Source organism: Mirounga angustirostris, unplaced genomic scaffold, assembly GCF_029215605.1.
Source record: "Mirounga angustirostris isolate CCGP_5_RB_7025 unplaced genomic scaffold, mMirAng1.0.hap1 SCAF_8, whole genome shotgun sequence".
Classification (NCBI taxonomy): Eukaryota; Metazoa; Chordata; class Mammalia; order Carnivora; family Phocidae; genus Mirounga; species Mirounga angustirostris.
In genome coordinates this window covers 106,398,263-106,414,384 of record NW_026991716.1, presented here as the reverse complement: position 1 = coordinate 106,414,384, position 16,122 = coordinate 106,398,263, and the positions used below count along the sequence as shown (strand labels likewise).

The following is a 16,122-nucleotide window of genomic DNA, read 5'->3' as shown; positions in this document are numbered from 1 at the left end:
ATAAAAGGTTTAGTTGCATTGTATAGTATTATTCCCATTGATATAATATGGATGTGATGATATCCGAGAGAGGGAGTTAGAATCAACTTGAGAACTATTGTCTTATTTAAGTTATACCTATAATCTGTATCTATTATCTGTATATACATCTATATCGATGTTTTTAAAGTTGTTGTCCACATAACTAAAAATCAGAGGCTGATCTCAAGCCAGCAACATTGACTTCATGAAAACATCCTGGTTTGGCTATTTTAGAACCAAGCAATATACATGTCTGCAGAGTGTATATATAGTGCATTTAGGCATAAGGATAATTAAACTGATATCTATTTTGTTGGATTTTTATTGTTAAGTTCCTCAGTGAACATTTAGAAGAAAGGGAAATGGGGAAATGGTTTCAATCTATTCAGATCATAAAAATCCCATTTGCCATATTCTTCCATTAGATATAAAATATACTAGTGCTAAAAAATACATTAATGGTGCCATTACAATCCAGTTCCTTATATACAGTTCTTTAAAATTTTTCAATTGCAATTATAAAATTCCATTTCATTTCCTTTCTCTAAGGTTTAATCTCATCATTCAGACTACCATATCTTGCTCATATGAAACTCTCCAGAATGCAGTAAAATAAGGTCCAAAGAGTAAAGTTACATTGTCACTGAATCATGGAGATAAGTTTCCCTGAAACCAACATTTTGTAACTTGGCATCCTTGGATGGGTTGTGAATCCCCTGAAATAAAAGATAAAATTAAAATTTCCCCGGAAATCCTTTCTCTCATATCACTTTTCCCCTTTCTAGTATATGTGCTGTCTAAGCGAGCACACACTTTTTCCCTTTCTGTAGGATCTTACCCATAGGTGTAAAATGGAATATTCTTTCCATTTTAACAGTGTTAAACAACAGAAAACCCACTATGATTCTAGTACTCTTCAAACATTGCCCAAACTCTGTCATTTATAGTAAGGTGTATTTACCACTTCTAAATTCTTCCCATTTGGTCTTGAATGCATTCCACTGAAACAGCCCTTTGAAGGTCACCAATGACATCCTCATCATTAAATGTAAAGGTCTATTCTCAGTCTTCATCTTACTTGACCTATCAGCAGCATTTGCCAGTTGATCACTGTACCCTCCTCAAGACAATTTCCTCACTTGACATCTAAGACATTACACTCTCTTTTTTCTGCTTCTCTCTCTCTCTCTCTGGATGTGTGTGTATATATCTCTGTCTCCATCTCTCTCATCTCTCCTTGTCATAATCAATTGCTGGTTCATCCCTCTGACTGATCTCTCTGTCTTCTAAATGTTAGTATGTTCCTGGGTCCACTTCCTTGGTGATATCATTCAGTACCATGATTTTGGATAACTTCTATCCTCTGCTGAACTCCTAAATTTTTATCTTTAGCTGAGAATTCTCTTTTGTAGGTCATATTGGGTGGTACAAACATCTACATCTCCACATAGATGTCTAATAGGCAACTCAAGTTTGAGAATTCTAAAGCTTGGATATTTTTATACTACCCCTAAAAAGCCCTTTTTCTCTCCAGACCTCCCCATTTCAGCAAGTGGCATTTCCATCGTGCCAGTTTTTCATGCCAAAAACCCTGAAGTTATCCTGTAACCCTCTGTTTCTTTCACACCCAGGAGCCAAACTGTAAGCTTATATGATTAATTCTATCTTAAATACATTCAGAAAATGGCCATATTTCACACACACACTATTATCCTGATAGAAATCACCATCATCTTTCCCTGTGCTTATTTCATTTGGCTCTTACTGATCTCCCTATTTTCAACCTGGCATTCTTTCAGTCCTCAACACAGAGAATGAAGTTACATAAGTCAAATTACTTCATTCCTTTACTCTAACCTTCCAGTGACTTCCTGTCTCCATCAGAATAGAAGCCTAATTTTAGAGTCCTTAACCTTTAAATAATATCATATATTGATATAATTCTAGTTTTTTAAGATATCAAAGGAAGAAAAATATCTGAAAAGCTAAAATAGTTTTTAAACTTAAGGAAAACATAAATCTAAAATTTAATTTAGATTGATGAAAAATCAGTTGCAACTTATACCATATTTTTAGATAGATCGCCTCTTCAATTAGATATTAGAGGCTGTCCTTGCCGCCTCAGAGTAATTTTCATATAATTAAAATGAGAAGGACAACATTTTGGAAATATCTATTATGTCTATTTGCTTGGATTTTTATTTTTCACTCTTTCATTTGGCAAAAAGTTTCTATCTCCTAAGATATAAAAAAATGGAAGATTTATAGCTTCAGTTTTCCCTAATTCTATCTACTAAAGTTACTAGACATTTAAATACTTTTTATTTTCAGGTACTGGGATGCCTAACAAGGATAAACAAATTGAATCTAGCTGGAACCTGCTATGAATACTACCTTGACAATTCCAGATTTTTCCTGATGCACCCCAAGTTATAATAAATGGACCTATCAGTCTTACTTGAGTCACAGCTACTTATGTCTACTTGGCACTTCTTGTTTGCCTGCAGATTTAGAGGCATCTTCTCCATGATGCTTTCCAGTATAATATGGGCCAATGGTGATATCTTCTGCTCCCAAACATCCATAACTTAGGGTGTATATTGCAATTTGAATAACATAGATGTACATTATTTCACTCCATTCCTAATTTTGCCCTGTATTAAACTCTTATTTATATTATAAACTTCTCAAGGGCAATTTCTTTTTTGTTAACCTCATAGGGTCCAGTACCATAAGTATTCAGTAACTTTTCTTTTTAATTGAATACACATGCATACTGTGACAAAACATAGTTTCTATTTCTGAGCCCCCCAAAAAATTGTAGCCAAGAGACATTTACATTTACGAAATTGACATATTTTGTGTCAAAGGCACAAATCAGGATAAACAGCTTTTCTTAGTTTTGGGGGGAATGGTTGTAAAATTTCTCTCTTGTTTTTAATTACTTCTAGCGAGCTCAATTTCCAAGATTGGCTCAGATCCTCTAAAACTTGTACATGATGCTGTGGAAGAAACCACGGACTGGGTCTATGGCTTCTTTTCTTTGTTGTCTGATATCATCTCGTCTGAGGGTGATGAAGAAGATGATGATGATGGGGATGAGGACACTGATAAAGGTACAAAGAGCATAGAGACACACCTAACTTCTCAGAACAATATTAGTTATGCATTATGGTGGTTTGCTTAAGTTTAAACACATATGAGCGCTGGGGTCAGGTTAAACCAAAATGAATACGCTTCTGAGTTCTAACAGCATAATCAACAGACTACCAAACTCAGTAAATTGGTCCCTATTTGGCTTTCATCTTACAGCTCATCTGCCATTATGGCAAAGATGTCAAAATTAAATGCTACCATTTGGGTAGCGCTATAGTAGAGAGGGTCTTACTATGCACTACTACAAACTCACAAAAAAACCTCACAGTTTATATGTTTCTTTGGGGAAAAAAATAGTAGCTATTTCTCAAGTTTATCCTTAGGAAGACTGAAATAACAACAATAATAGATGACATATGTTTTATACATGTAAGTCATACTCATGATCAAATAGAAAGCAGTTACATTAAAATCATAATCAAAAGCAAATTTATTGAAGCAAATGGAGGTGTAGAATGGAGGGACATATTCTAAATGTCACAACAATTATGCAACTAACCTATGTACTCTCTCATATATATTAATAAACAAAAGGAAATAAACTCCAACCATACATAAACTACTATTGAGTGGATGTGAAAAGAACAAAGCATTGAGTCTGTCTTTTACATGACATTTTTTAGGGTCAGCCTTAGTCATCAGAAATCATGTATTCAGCCTTGACTACCAGGAAAGCTCTTATTATTTTAGCCCTCTTTATGACTTTGTCTGAATTTGTATTTGTTTGGCCCCAGTGAGAGGTTGAGACGGACAATAGAGAACTGAAATGAACATGATATATGAACTGTAATGTATAATTTGGATTGCTGCCACGATTTTATTGAACTCATAAAAGTGAAACTATCTCACATAAATGTACATACACAAAGTTTATACTTAAAAACTGGAATTTGGGAGGCAAAGTAATATAAGGACTACTAATGTCAAAACTAATAGACGGTTTTTTTAATAAACAAAAGAAAATGGGAAAAGAGAGAGGCAGTATTATGCTATGCTAAAAGTTTTTCTAATTTACTGTTTTTGTCTTGGTTTAGGAGAAATAGAGGAGCCTCCCTTGAAACAAAAAGGTTGGTTGTTTTCACCTTTTAAAAATGTGGTAATGTTGATTTTCAGCATGATTCACATATATTTTACATGAGTTGTAGCCTTAATTTATTTTTAATGTGCGGTTTTTGTTTAATGATTAGATCGAGATTTATAGTTAGGTAGAGAAATACTTGATTCTTTCCAATGAAACTGATCTCGCTATTTTTCAGTTTATTATTTAATTGATGCCTTCTTCAGGAGATGTGCAAATCCATCTACACACAGATCCATGGGATTTGGAATCAGGAATGAGGAGTGAATTCTGTAGCCTCAGAAATGGCCCAGAAGATGATGATGCCCATGATCTTTATTCTCACTGTGGCCAGATTTATTGATTTAACATTTTTATTCATTTCCTCATTTTATTGTCACTATTAGTATTCTTCATTTTTAGGTGGTAAGTAGGGGACAGGGTGTGTGAAATAGTATAGAAAAGAATAATCTTGGAGGCAAAGACCTATCCAGTCAGTATGTGTCATGTATAATCCCAAAGGAATAGAGTTACTTGGATGTACTTGGATGTGGAATAGACAGATTTCTTGCAGAAGTAGATCTTGCAAGGCTCTTCCATAACTGACTGGGATGATCACAAATCCAAAAGATGGAAGCAATATGACCAGGAAAAACTGGTATAGCTACGGGGCAAGAGCCTCACAGGGCAAGTATTTTTATAGGAAGGAGTAAGAATTGTCTAGAAGGGACAATAAAGAGAAGGGATACCATCCCTAAGGTATAGTTGGTGTCAGAGACAAACAGCCAACACACAGCCAGACTTGATACAGTTGTGATGTTTTAGTTATTGCTGCACATGTTCAGCAGCAGGCTTTTAGGAGTGTTTACTCCAGGGGAGAATTTGCCGGCTTCTGTTGCTATCTGCCCAGACCTACTGTAGATGCAAAGAGTGGGATCCGAATTTGGAGCTTCAGCCTTGTCCTAACAGATGATGATTATCTCCTTATCTGGGGTAAAATCCACTTAGTGTATGTTAATTTGGAAAATCTGAATTTGTAACTTGTCCAACAAATGAGAGCTAAACTAGTGAAACCCAAATGTGGGAAAGCCAGAAACGAAAAGTGTTTATGAAGTTATCGAGAGGAGAAGACAGGTTTCTTGATCACAAATCCAGGATGAGAACTCAAGCCATAGTTCAGCCATCAAATCCAGGTTTAGAGATTCTAGAATTCTAGAATTCATTTATAAAATTCTTGAGGTTAGAAACAGTATTTTTATAGCTGACCTCCAATGGATAGAGCCTAGAACATAGTGGAAGTTTAAGCTAATGAATTACCAGTCATTATCGGGAAACAACAGTTTATGTATAATGTGTTTTAATTGGAAATGGAAGAGAGAAAAACAAATAATATCTTCTTACTTATAAATTGAATTCTACAGAAATATCATAAGACCATATTCTCCATAAATCAATATCTAGAATTTAATAAAGAATCTGTTCTTTCCTTTTGATTTGAATTTCTCTGTGGGATTATTTCAAAATTGTTTCATGTAATGATTAGCACAAATTGCAAATCCACACAAAGCTGCTTAATTATTATTCTTAAAATTATTGCCTTGTTTTATAAAATCAACAGAAAAACTATTAAATAGTCATTAGGGATACTTTCGAGAAAGATGTCAGTAATGCTCATTAGTTAAAACAGTCTAAGTGAAAAAAAAAAAAGTCTAAGTGATCTATGTGTTTAAAACCATGTACACTAATGTCTTGAAGGATTAGTTAAAGAAGAATTGACTTAAAATCATCTGAATATATTTTCTTAATAATATTATTCACAAAGTTGCATGAGAAAATGAACATCTAAGGAAACATCTTCTATATCCTACCTTGGGTATAGAAGCTAGGTAATAATGAATATTGGTTGAAGTGGATTGAAGGAAATATATTTCATTATAATTATTATTTTTTATTTATAAGCTTTTCCATTGTAGTGTCGTAGAGGCAATGAGAATTTTAAAGCAGTATGTAATATTTGCAGAACATTTCTAATTATATTCTGTTTTAAAAGGTGTATTTTAGATATTATTATTAGAGAAAAGATGCTATGAACTTATCCTTATTTTGTGATGGATTTTTTAATACATTTTCATATTTAAAAATTGTGGTTTAAAAAGTATACATTTTTTGGTAATCCAGAATAACAGTCTCCTAAAACATTTCATTTTCATCCATTTAAATGACTCTTTATTGATCTCCTCATGAATACTCTCTCTACATTCGGATATATTCAATAATATTTAGCCATTTTGTATTACTTAAATTATCAGACTGTGGTATTGTTTATTCAACTGTCCTGTGTCTTTATGAAGCATTTTATTTAAATGCACTTAAAATCTTAGTTTCATTTGTCCAGTTGCTATTTTCATCAAAATAAAAACTCAACCACCCTGTTATTTATAGGTGGAGTTTGCAGTTCTAAGTTGATGTGGAATAATGGTCTAGTCAACTAATCTCAGGGTTGCAGGATTGATATTAAATAGATTATTAACATGGATGAAATTTTGGAGTCTGCAATTCTGTGGCTTATGTATAAATACAGCATTAGGGTATGAGATGTAGTACCTAGTGTCTTTATGCATCTTTATTTTTCAGCTTGTCAAAATTTTAAAATAGTAAGTTCTATTACCAAACACTACACAGTGAGAGTCCAAGGCACTGAATCATTATAAAACATTGTATATTTTTTATATAATTATTTAAAACTTACAATTATGAAAAACAAGTACCATTGTAGATCATAGTTCCTGAAACAATTACGTGTTTTGTATGGTAGGTGTGCTTTGGTTTTCTGGAATCTCCTGTTGTATAGCTTCTTCACTGGAAGGTGTACATCTTGGATGTTAACTCCTCACTTTCCAAGGGATACAAAAGTGCAGATAGCTATAAAGGACTGAAATTATATTTGTATGCTTTCCAAACATAGATTTGCCTGAAAACACATCTAAGGTCCTAACAGTACTTCCACTTTACAATATAAAGAAATAGCCTTCACCCATCCTAAAATTGCTATAATGCTCACCCAAAAGACCAATAGGCCTTTCTGTCCTGCATACATCTGCTAAAGGAGAATCATGGTGCTGATACACAAAGGCTCTTTTTCGTGATGGGATGGTCTGACGCCAAAGATATGGTGGAGTGGAGGAGACTGGAGCAATGATAAGTTTCATTTCATGACTTTGCCTTTTATTTAGCTGAATAATGTGAAAGATTGCACTGCTCTTGAGGAAGATTCCCATGAGAGCAAAGCAAAAAGAATATAGTTAAGAAATACTGAAAGCTAAAAATACCTTTTAAAAATTTAAATGTAAGTAATTCTTTTCATTTATTATCAATACTTGCTCTTAGGAAGTGCCATTGGCTTGAAAGAGCACTTTGAAACAACCACAGCACTGTAGGTTGGTGACACTGATTCTTTTAAATATAACTGGGATATGTTCTGACACAACCAAACTTTTAAAGATGCATTGACTAAACCCAGAGAGGCCACATTTCTGTGATAACTTTCAGATTAATTCTGTATTGTTCAAAAAGGAATTTAAAACATACTTTATGTAATTATATTATAAAACATTTAATTGTAGTCAAACCTCATCTTATTTAGCTAATGTAAGATGTTTAATATTTTGTATCTCCTATTGACAAAAAATTAAGTCAGATGCTATTTGCAGACCTAATTTACTCTCTCTATATACATATATGAAAGTATGTATGTATATATGCATATTACATTATGTACCATTTATTCATATGTTATTTATATGTATTTTTACCTCCTATTAATAAAAAATATAAAGTTATATGCTAGCTATTGGTTATATATATATGTAAATGTATATATTTAACACATAGTCTCTTTTCCTTAATAATTATACAACTTGATGGTAGCTAACAAAATTATTAAAGTTATTTCTTTTATATTTGAAACATTTATTTAGTCCCAAAAGTAAAACATTAGAACTTGATATCCCCCTCACACATATATTGCTGAAATGTCAAACTCTTTATCACATCTTGGTTTCACAAACAGTTTAAAACCTTACCTCTAGATTACATGACATTAGTACAAATAAAATAATGTACAATCGAATATTGGTTTTTATAACTTATTTTCAAAATAAATTTATTATATTAAATCTATGTCATTTTAATCTTTTCATCTACTTTTTTTTTTTTTTTTTTTTTTAAAGATTTATTTATTTATTTATTTGAGAGAGAGAGAGAGAAACAGCTTGAGAGGGGATAGGATCAGAGGGAGAAGCAGGCTCCCCGCCGAGCTGGGAGCCCGATGTGGGACTCGATCCAGGGACTCCAGGATCATGACCTGAGCCGAAGGCAGTCGCTTAACCAACTGAGCCACCCAGGCGCCCTTTTCATCTACTTTTAATAACATATCTCCCAGGTGTGTTGCAAAATTTATGCTTTCTTAATAATTTCCTCCAGATGCAAACTAAAATTTTTTGAACTGCAAAACAAAATTACATTTTTTGAGAGAGGTGAATTTGATTTGAGTAAGAGGCTTGAAAACAAAGGCTGGTCCCATTAGCTAACATGGCAAACATTTTTTATTAATAAAGTGAGCAGCATCCAAGGTCTAGATGAAATATACCTAAAGTAAGACATACATTTCAAGGTACATAAGACAATATCGTTTTATCCAGAATCATTACCATTTATAATATTTTGATTTTTCTTCACCCTTTCTGAATATATTGGTTGGCTACACAGGGTACTCCTGAGTAAGAGTAATAGAAATATCTAGCAGTCCTTTGGTGAGTCTGATAAAATCATTTTACTTCCAGGAAACTCAGAATTGAGTAACAAACCTTTTGTAAGTCATGTGTTTTTCAAATTTTTGTTTCCAATATAACTGAAGAAGGCATTAGTTACTCAGCTGAGAGATCATTGAAAATAAATTCCTTGTTGATTCCCTATGTTATTTTATCATTACTTGGAAGAAGATTGAAAAAAATAAATAACCTTACCATAATAAAAGTGTCATCTCTGTGTTTGTGTGGGTGCATGTATGTGTAGCTCTGTATACATGTACATGCATGAGGCATATGTATGCAGGTGTGCATGCCTGCTCAAAAGGCTTCTCAACATTTGTGTCTTTAAAAGTAAACAAAAGGGTTAGATTTGTCATTGAATCTTACCTAATTCCATCTGTAAATCATATCCACAAATACAAGAACTAATTAAAGTTGTATGTATCTCACAAAGAGATAGATGCCTTTCTAATAAAATTTTGCTGTTCAGATTTAATACTTTATGAAAATTTGTGAGGTATTAACCTTTAGATTCTTATAATCAGGGGATATAAAAGAAATTCTAAATTTCAATATATAATTTTTTTCTAGAGAAGTGTGATAGTATAATCAAGAAAAAAATTTCCAATGATAAAAATATATTGTTCTTGAATAAAATTTTGTGAGAGAAATGGAATGAAAATGTGAATTCCAAAAGAAAAAAAGGAAAATTATACAATTTCCAGATGTTAAAAAAGCTTGTTTGTTATTTTAAATCCGTAATGCAGAATCTCAAAATATTATGGTATTTAGAGTCCATCAACCTGATTTTTTAACTAGATGAAGCAATTTATTTTCAAAATTCAAAATTTATAATAATCTATTAATTGTAACTTTTTGACTTACGATAAAAACATTTAGAAGTTATCTTCAAAATATAGAAGGAGATGCAGTTTCCCAAAGTTTTCTAAGGTAATGTCAAAGTAAAAAAAAATTAATGTCTCTATAATGAAAATGAACATTTTGTGTTCTGGATGACCTGAGGATTCTGAGTGAGAACAGAGCATGAAGGCCCAAGGTTCGACTGTAGTCAACAATGCGTATCCCTAAATAATCGCTATTTCAGAACACTGACATGTTTTATCCCTTCAGTAAGTTTGTTTTTCAAGTGTTTTCTACGTGTCAAGCAACATGCTAGGCAGAGGAGAACATATAAGTCTTTGTGTACAGCATCCCAAAAGTTGATGATAAAAGTTTATTAAATAAGATAATAAATAGGGGCGCCTGGGTGGCTCAGCCAGTTAAACGTCTGCCTTCAGCTCAGGTCATGATCCCAGGGTCCTGGGACCAAACCCCACATCAGGCTCCCTGCTCAGTGGGGAGTATGCTTCTTTTTCTCCCTCTGGCCCTCCCACTGCTCCTGCTTTCTCTCTTTCTCTCACTCTCTCTCTTAAGTAAATAAATAAAATCTTTAGAAGAGTAAGATAAAAAATAAATGACGGTAATGGAGCTTTTATGTGATATGCCTAATAAAGTTAATTATTCCTTACTAATAGCAAGATCAATGTAACATTGTATTCTATAGCCAAAATGATTGCAAATGAGTCAAAGATCATCTTATTTAGTATAATGTACTGAAAAGACCTTATTAAAGAGTTTAATGAATAGATGAGCAATTGAGATAGTAAATGAGATAAAATAATTTGGGCATTGCATATTTGATAATGATGAGGTGATCATATACAGCTGAACTTAAAGAGGATGAAAAATGAATAATGATAACTATATTGCAAATGAATAAAGCTATTTTAGGCAAAAATAGAAATATAATAAAAATACATAAATTTAATTTTCTTAATTACTCATAAATACTCCCAAGTCAAAGCTAATCACAGGCTTGCCAACACAGATACAGAGAAGGAGAGACAAAGTGAGGGAGGGTGTGAGGGAAGGGGAGAGGGAGAGGGAGAGAGAGAGAGAGAAAATCCAGTATTCTTAAAGCAAAGTTAAAAATATATCTCCATTCATAACAGGTGTTGGTATTTTTCTATTTCTTTTTCAAAAATAAAGTATCGGTTTGTCATAAACCTAGTATGATTTTGCTTTCATACTTCTATATTGGTATTTATGTGATGCTGACTTTTCAGATTGGGTAAACATTTACAGAGAGTATAATTCTTTAGTGGAGATATAACTTTTTAAATTTTTTGTGCTAACATTTCCAAGTGCAACATAATGAATATACTTACTCCTTTTTACAGTTTATTCTTAGTTAAATCTCGGTCTGTAGTAACTCTGTATATAAGAATAATCATTACAGCAGTTACGTCCTTTGGAATATGTAATTTTAGAAGACAATAATAGTCCCCTAGCAAGAAGTTACATTTTATAATGTCATTTTCAGACATCTTGTTTTAAAGTTCAGAAAGAATAGTTTTAGTCATTTGGATCTACACACACTCAGTTTTTTGGGAAGGAAGAACTGTTTTTCAATTTCAGGAGCATAGTGGCCTTATGTGTTAAATCATTGCTTGCCTTATAGGAAAGAACTAGATGCCTCACTACATTACTTTGAATTTCCGTGCTTCCTAATTATGTGCTCTTTGAAACAAGGAACTGTCCTTAAGTTTGAATGGGACCCAAGTATGAAGGCTGATGTTCTGTGAGATTTTACCTGATGCATGTCAACAGCAGAGGAAAAGGCTCTTCTCTACTTAGAGCAGAACAAATTACATTCTCCTTATAGTCATGTTTTTAAATTTCCCTAAAGCTCCTTGGGTTGAAAAGAACCCAGTAAATTTAAACTCAGGTCTTTCATTGTGTATTTTTCTCCCTTGATTGAAACCCACAATAGCTCTTTGCAGTCAGGGTGAATAAGGAAGAGCCAGGAAATTTGCGCATCATAAATATTCAAGACTTTAGGATTAGGCCATTGAGAAGGTTGTATCACGTCATCGGGAGTAAGATGGATGGACACGTTTCCCTGCCAGAGATTTTGTTGCATCCATCTTTACTGGCAGCTTCAGTGGTTAGCACCAGGCTGAGCATGAAGTGTCTGAAAAATATGGTGAGTGAAAAAAGGAGAGGAAATGGAAAGGTGACTAATCTTGTTAATATTCATAGGCTCAGAATACTGGTGACTAGGTTGGCCCTAGTAACCTTGTTAAGTAGATACACTTATCTTTGGACCCCTTCACTTAGTAAGTCTGGATCAAAACTCAGCTCCATAACTGCAGTGCTGCATTTTACCCTTGGGCTACACAAGGAACCCACTGCTTTATCTTCTGCCTGTTGTTCTGATTATTGATCAGACCCACAGTGGCAGGGGGACAAAGCCCCAAGAGAACAGGCAGCAGGCTTGGAGTTGGACTCAGAATAAAGAAGTCTGAGGAGGCTGAGGTGAAGGAAGATGTATCTGGTCAGTGATCCAGAGATTCACTTCTCCATGGGGTTGCAGCTGTAGTGAACTCTGGATCTACCGGGTCAGGCAACTTTTGTATCTTTTTAAAAAAGATTTTATTTATTTATTTGAGAGAGAGAGAGAGCATGAGGAGGGCGAGGAGCAGAGGGAGAAGCAGACTCCCCACTGAGCAGGGAGCCCAAAGTGGGGCTCAATCCCAGGACCCCAAGATCATGACCTGAGCCGAAGTCAGACACTTAACCCACTGAGCCACCCAGGTGCCCCTGGTGACTTTTGTATCTTTTTTTTTTTTTTAAAGATTTTTAAAAATTTATTTGAGAGACAGAGTGCATGAGCAGGAGGAGGGACAGAGGGAGAAGTAGACTCCCCACTGAGCGGGGAGCCCAATGTGGGGCATGATCCCAGGACTCTGAGATCATGGCCTGAGCCGAAGTCAGACACTTAACCGACTGAACCACCCAGGCACCCCTGTGACTTTTGTATCTTATGCTACTAGAAAGAGCTCACCTCTATTGAGGGAAGCAAGCTAGAACCAGGATGATAGGAGGTAAATAATAGTAGGTAAATACTACCACAGATAATAAGTAGGTAAAACCAGAGCCTGAAGGAACATGCCCCAAAAAAGCACTGAGATTATTCCTGCTCTGACAAGAAATATATAAAATGGTTGGGCTGGAGTTGAGTTGTCTCAGAGACCCTTCTTATTCACCCTGACGTTGGCACCAAAATCTGATCTGAGGGTTGCTTCAGTCTTTCCTGTAAATCACATTGGATAAGTAATGGAGAAGTGTCTGAGTGAGAAGCTGTTATTCCAGACTCTTTTCTCTCCAGTTGTGTAGGTTTCCTTTCTTAAAATCATAAGAAATGCGGTGTTGGTTTAATACAGATGGCTTAAAATGTTACATAGTCCAGATTATGTATTTTCATTTAGAATGGTTTGTTGAAAAATAAAACAAATTAAACAAACAAACAAAAAGCAAAACAGAAAACTTCCCAGTGCTTCTCAACTCTGTGCATCAGATTCAAATGACGAGAGACCAAAATAGATTTCAAACTGACTTAATGGAAAGGGTACTTTAATGGTTCGAGTGACTGAAAGATCCAAGAGTAAAACTGACTTCAAGGATGGCTGGATACAGGTTTTTTAATAACGTGATTAGTAAATCCTCTCTCTTTGCTCCTGACCCTGCTTTCCTTCATCTGCTTAATTCTCAGGCTGACTTTCCTCTTCTAGTGGCAATTATGAGGGCCAGAAGCTTCAGGCCCAACGTTTTTTACTTTAGCAACTCAGAGAGGAGGCTGTGCTTTTCCTCAAGTATTTCAGCAAAAACAATGTAGTGGACTCTCATTGATTTGTATCAAGTAACACACCCTTCTTGGAACCAATCAGCTGGCCAGGGACCTGCGACACACGCTTTGTCAAGACCTAGGGAATAAACTCACCCTTGGGAGTAAAGAATGCATTTAGCATCACCCAAACTTTTTATATTGAGATTGGAAAAGGACTGGTTCCTGAAACTAGAGGAGGGATGCTCTTACAATAATGAAGTCCAGCAGGAAAGCCACAGACGTCTTTTTGATTTGGAATCCCAGATCCCTTCCCACTTCAGATTTACCCAGCCACAGTCTCCAGGGGTCAAGCCTTAAGCCGTTGTATTTTCAAAACCTCCCCAATGTGTTTCTAACTCACAACCAGGATGAGTACCATTGCAACCCAAATGATTAATTCTAGAAATGAGTGATTTTATGCGTTGTGACACCAGGAAGGGAGAGAGTCGAAAATAAGTGGATAATTGCATGTTTTGTTTATACATAGTGACTGCTCTTCTCTATAAATTTACCATTAAAAAAATACCAAACCATGAATGATAAAATGCAAACTAAATTAATAACACTGTCACATTGCCCTAGACTATTGGAATAACTATTGACAATTGATGCTCATCAGCTGACCACATCAACATTTTAAACATGATTGAGATAGACTTGAAGGAATATGATGAGAAGATATTTGCATTGCTTCCCTTTCTGCTATTAACCTGCTATGGTTAAGTCCCTTAACCACAGTGGCTCTCAGTTCTCACATCCATAAAACAAAGAGGCTGGATTTTACTGATGTCCAGGTTCTTTCTAGCTGTAATATTTTATGATTCTATGATTAAATTGTGATGTCTTATATTAATCATTTTACCAAGAGTTTTGTCTGGACTAGAGCTTGCAACTCAAAGTGTGATCCAAGGAACAGCAGCATCAGCATCATCTGGGAGTGATTTAGAATTGCAGAACCAGGCTTCATCTAGACCAAATGAATCAAAATCTACATTTTAGGAATATCCCCAGGTGACTCATATGCACATTAAAATTTGAGGAATGTTGGTCTAGACGGTGGTTCCTACTTCTGACTGTGGTTCTGAAACCACCCGAGAGCTTATTTAAATTGGAGATCCCTAAAAGTTTCCTCACCACGAGAGACTAATTGATTAAGTTTGGGCTGTAGCTCAAGAATACATTTTAATATCTCCCCAGATGACTCTGGTGCACAGCCACATTGATTTTGTCTAGTATATCATCAAATATGAAACACACATTCTAACACAGCCAAAACGTCATCCAAATCCATAAAGTCCACCAGGGATTATCTTATAAAAGGTATTGCTTGTTATCATTTCTACCTCTGTCTGGCTTATGAACATATGGGAAATAGTATCTCATTTTATAGATGGAAAAAATACAATTCAAAGAATAAAAATGGATTAACCTAAGATTACTGAGTTAATGGCAAAAATGAGGTTGGACAGGTATCATCATATTTATTTTGAAATTTTTTGTAGAGGTCAAGAGTATGCAGTGTTGCGACTACAGTTTTTCTTGAAAAAGTCGAGCTTATTTTACAAAACTTTATCAAGCAATCAAATCTAATAAATCAAGGTCCAAAGCATTTTTATGTTTATGGGATTCGACATTCCTGAAGGAAACTGTTCTCAATTATTTGTCTATCACTATATCTGAAGTGTATGCCAACTTAATCACAAACACTAGGTAGCTTTGAGGAAAAGAAAATATTCCTCTTTATACTCTTCATTAATGGTCAGTAGTGTGCTTTCCTCAAAATTTGTTTTATCAGTATAACAGAAAAATTATCAGAAAAATCATAGAAAGTACAAATACCTACACATCATTTAGAATGTTTTTCTAAAATATTGAGAATTCAATACAATACTTTCCCTTAATGATCCTTAATTAGCCACTAAATGGATAACTAGACTTGCTTAGTTATTCATCATAATTAGACTTTTGTGTCCTAATCACAATTGGCAAAACCTTACAAATCGAGATTCTGTGTTCAAATGAATAATTTGAATTTTCAATATTAAAATAAGAAAAATTGTAAGAAGGCATTTCATATTGTCTACTGCTTGTGAGATATGTAGAGAAAACATAATGATAAAAAGCATTCATTGAAATCCACAACACTCATAATAATTTAATAAACTTGGTTGTTATCTAAAAGAATCAGGATGGTTGCCTTCGTGACAGAGATTATCTTTTTAACTTCTTGAGTCTGTCATTTTAAAATCTTGAATTGATAATATTTTTAATTTGTTAACAATGTATTATATTATCAGAGAAAAATTATATGCTTTAAATTGGCCATGTAAATCTTAAATGAAATTATAAAC

At 34.2% G+C, this 16,122-nt stretch overlaps 1 protein-coding gene across 18 annotated transcripts in view; it reads left to right on the top strand.

The window, feature by feature from the left end:
* Window positions 1-16,122, top strand: part of TRDN (triadin) — a 382,659-nt gene that overhangs the window by 64,934 nt on the left and 301,603 nt on the right. For all 18 annotated transcript variants that reach the window (XR_008505375.2, XM_054505540.2, XM_054505539.2 and 15 more), the window contains exons 3-4: window positions 2,973-3,137; window positions 4,212-4,244. Coding sequence is in view for 17 of the 18 variants with exons in the window: in XM_054505540.2 (XP_054361515.1) it covers window positions 2,973-3,137; window positions 4,212-4,244 (198 nt within the window). In the remaining variant the exon portion in view is untranslated. The remainder of the gene's footprint in view (window positions 1-2,972; window positions 3,138-4,211; window positions 4,245-16,122) is intronic.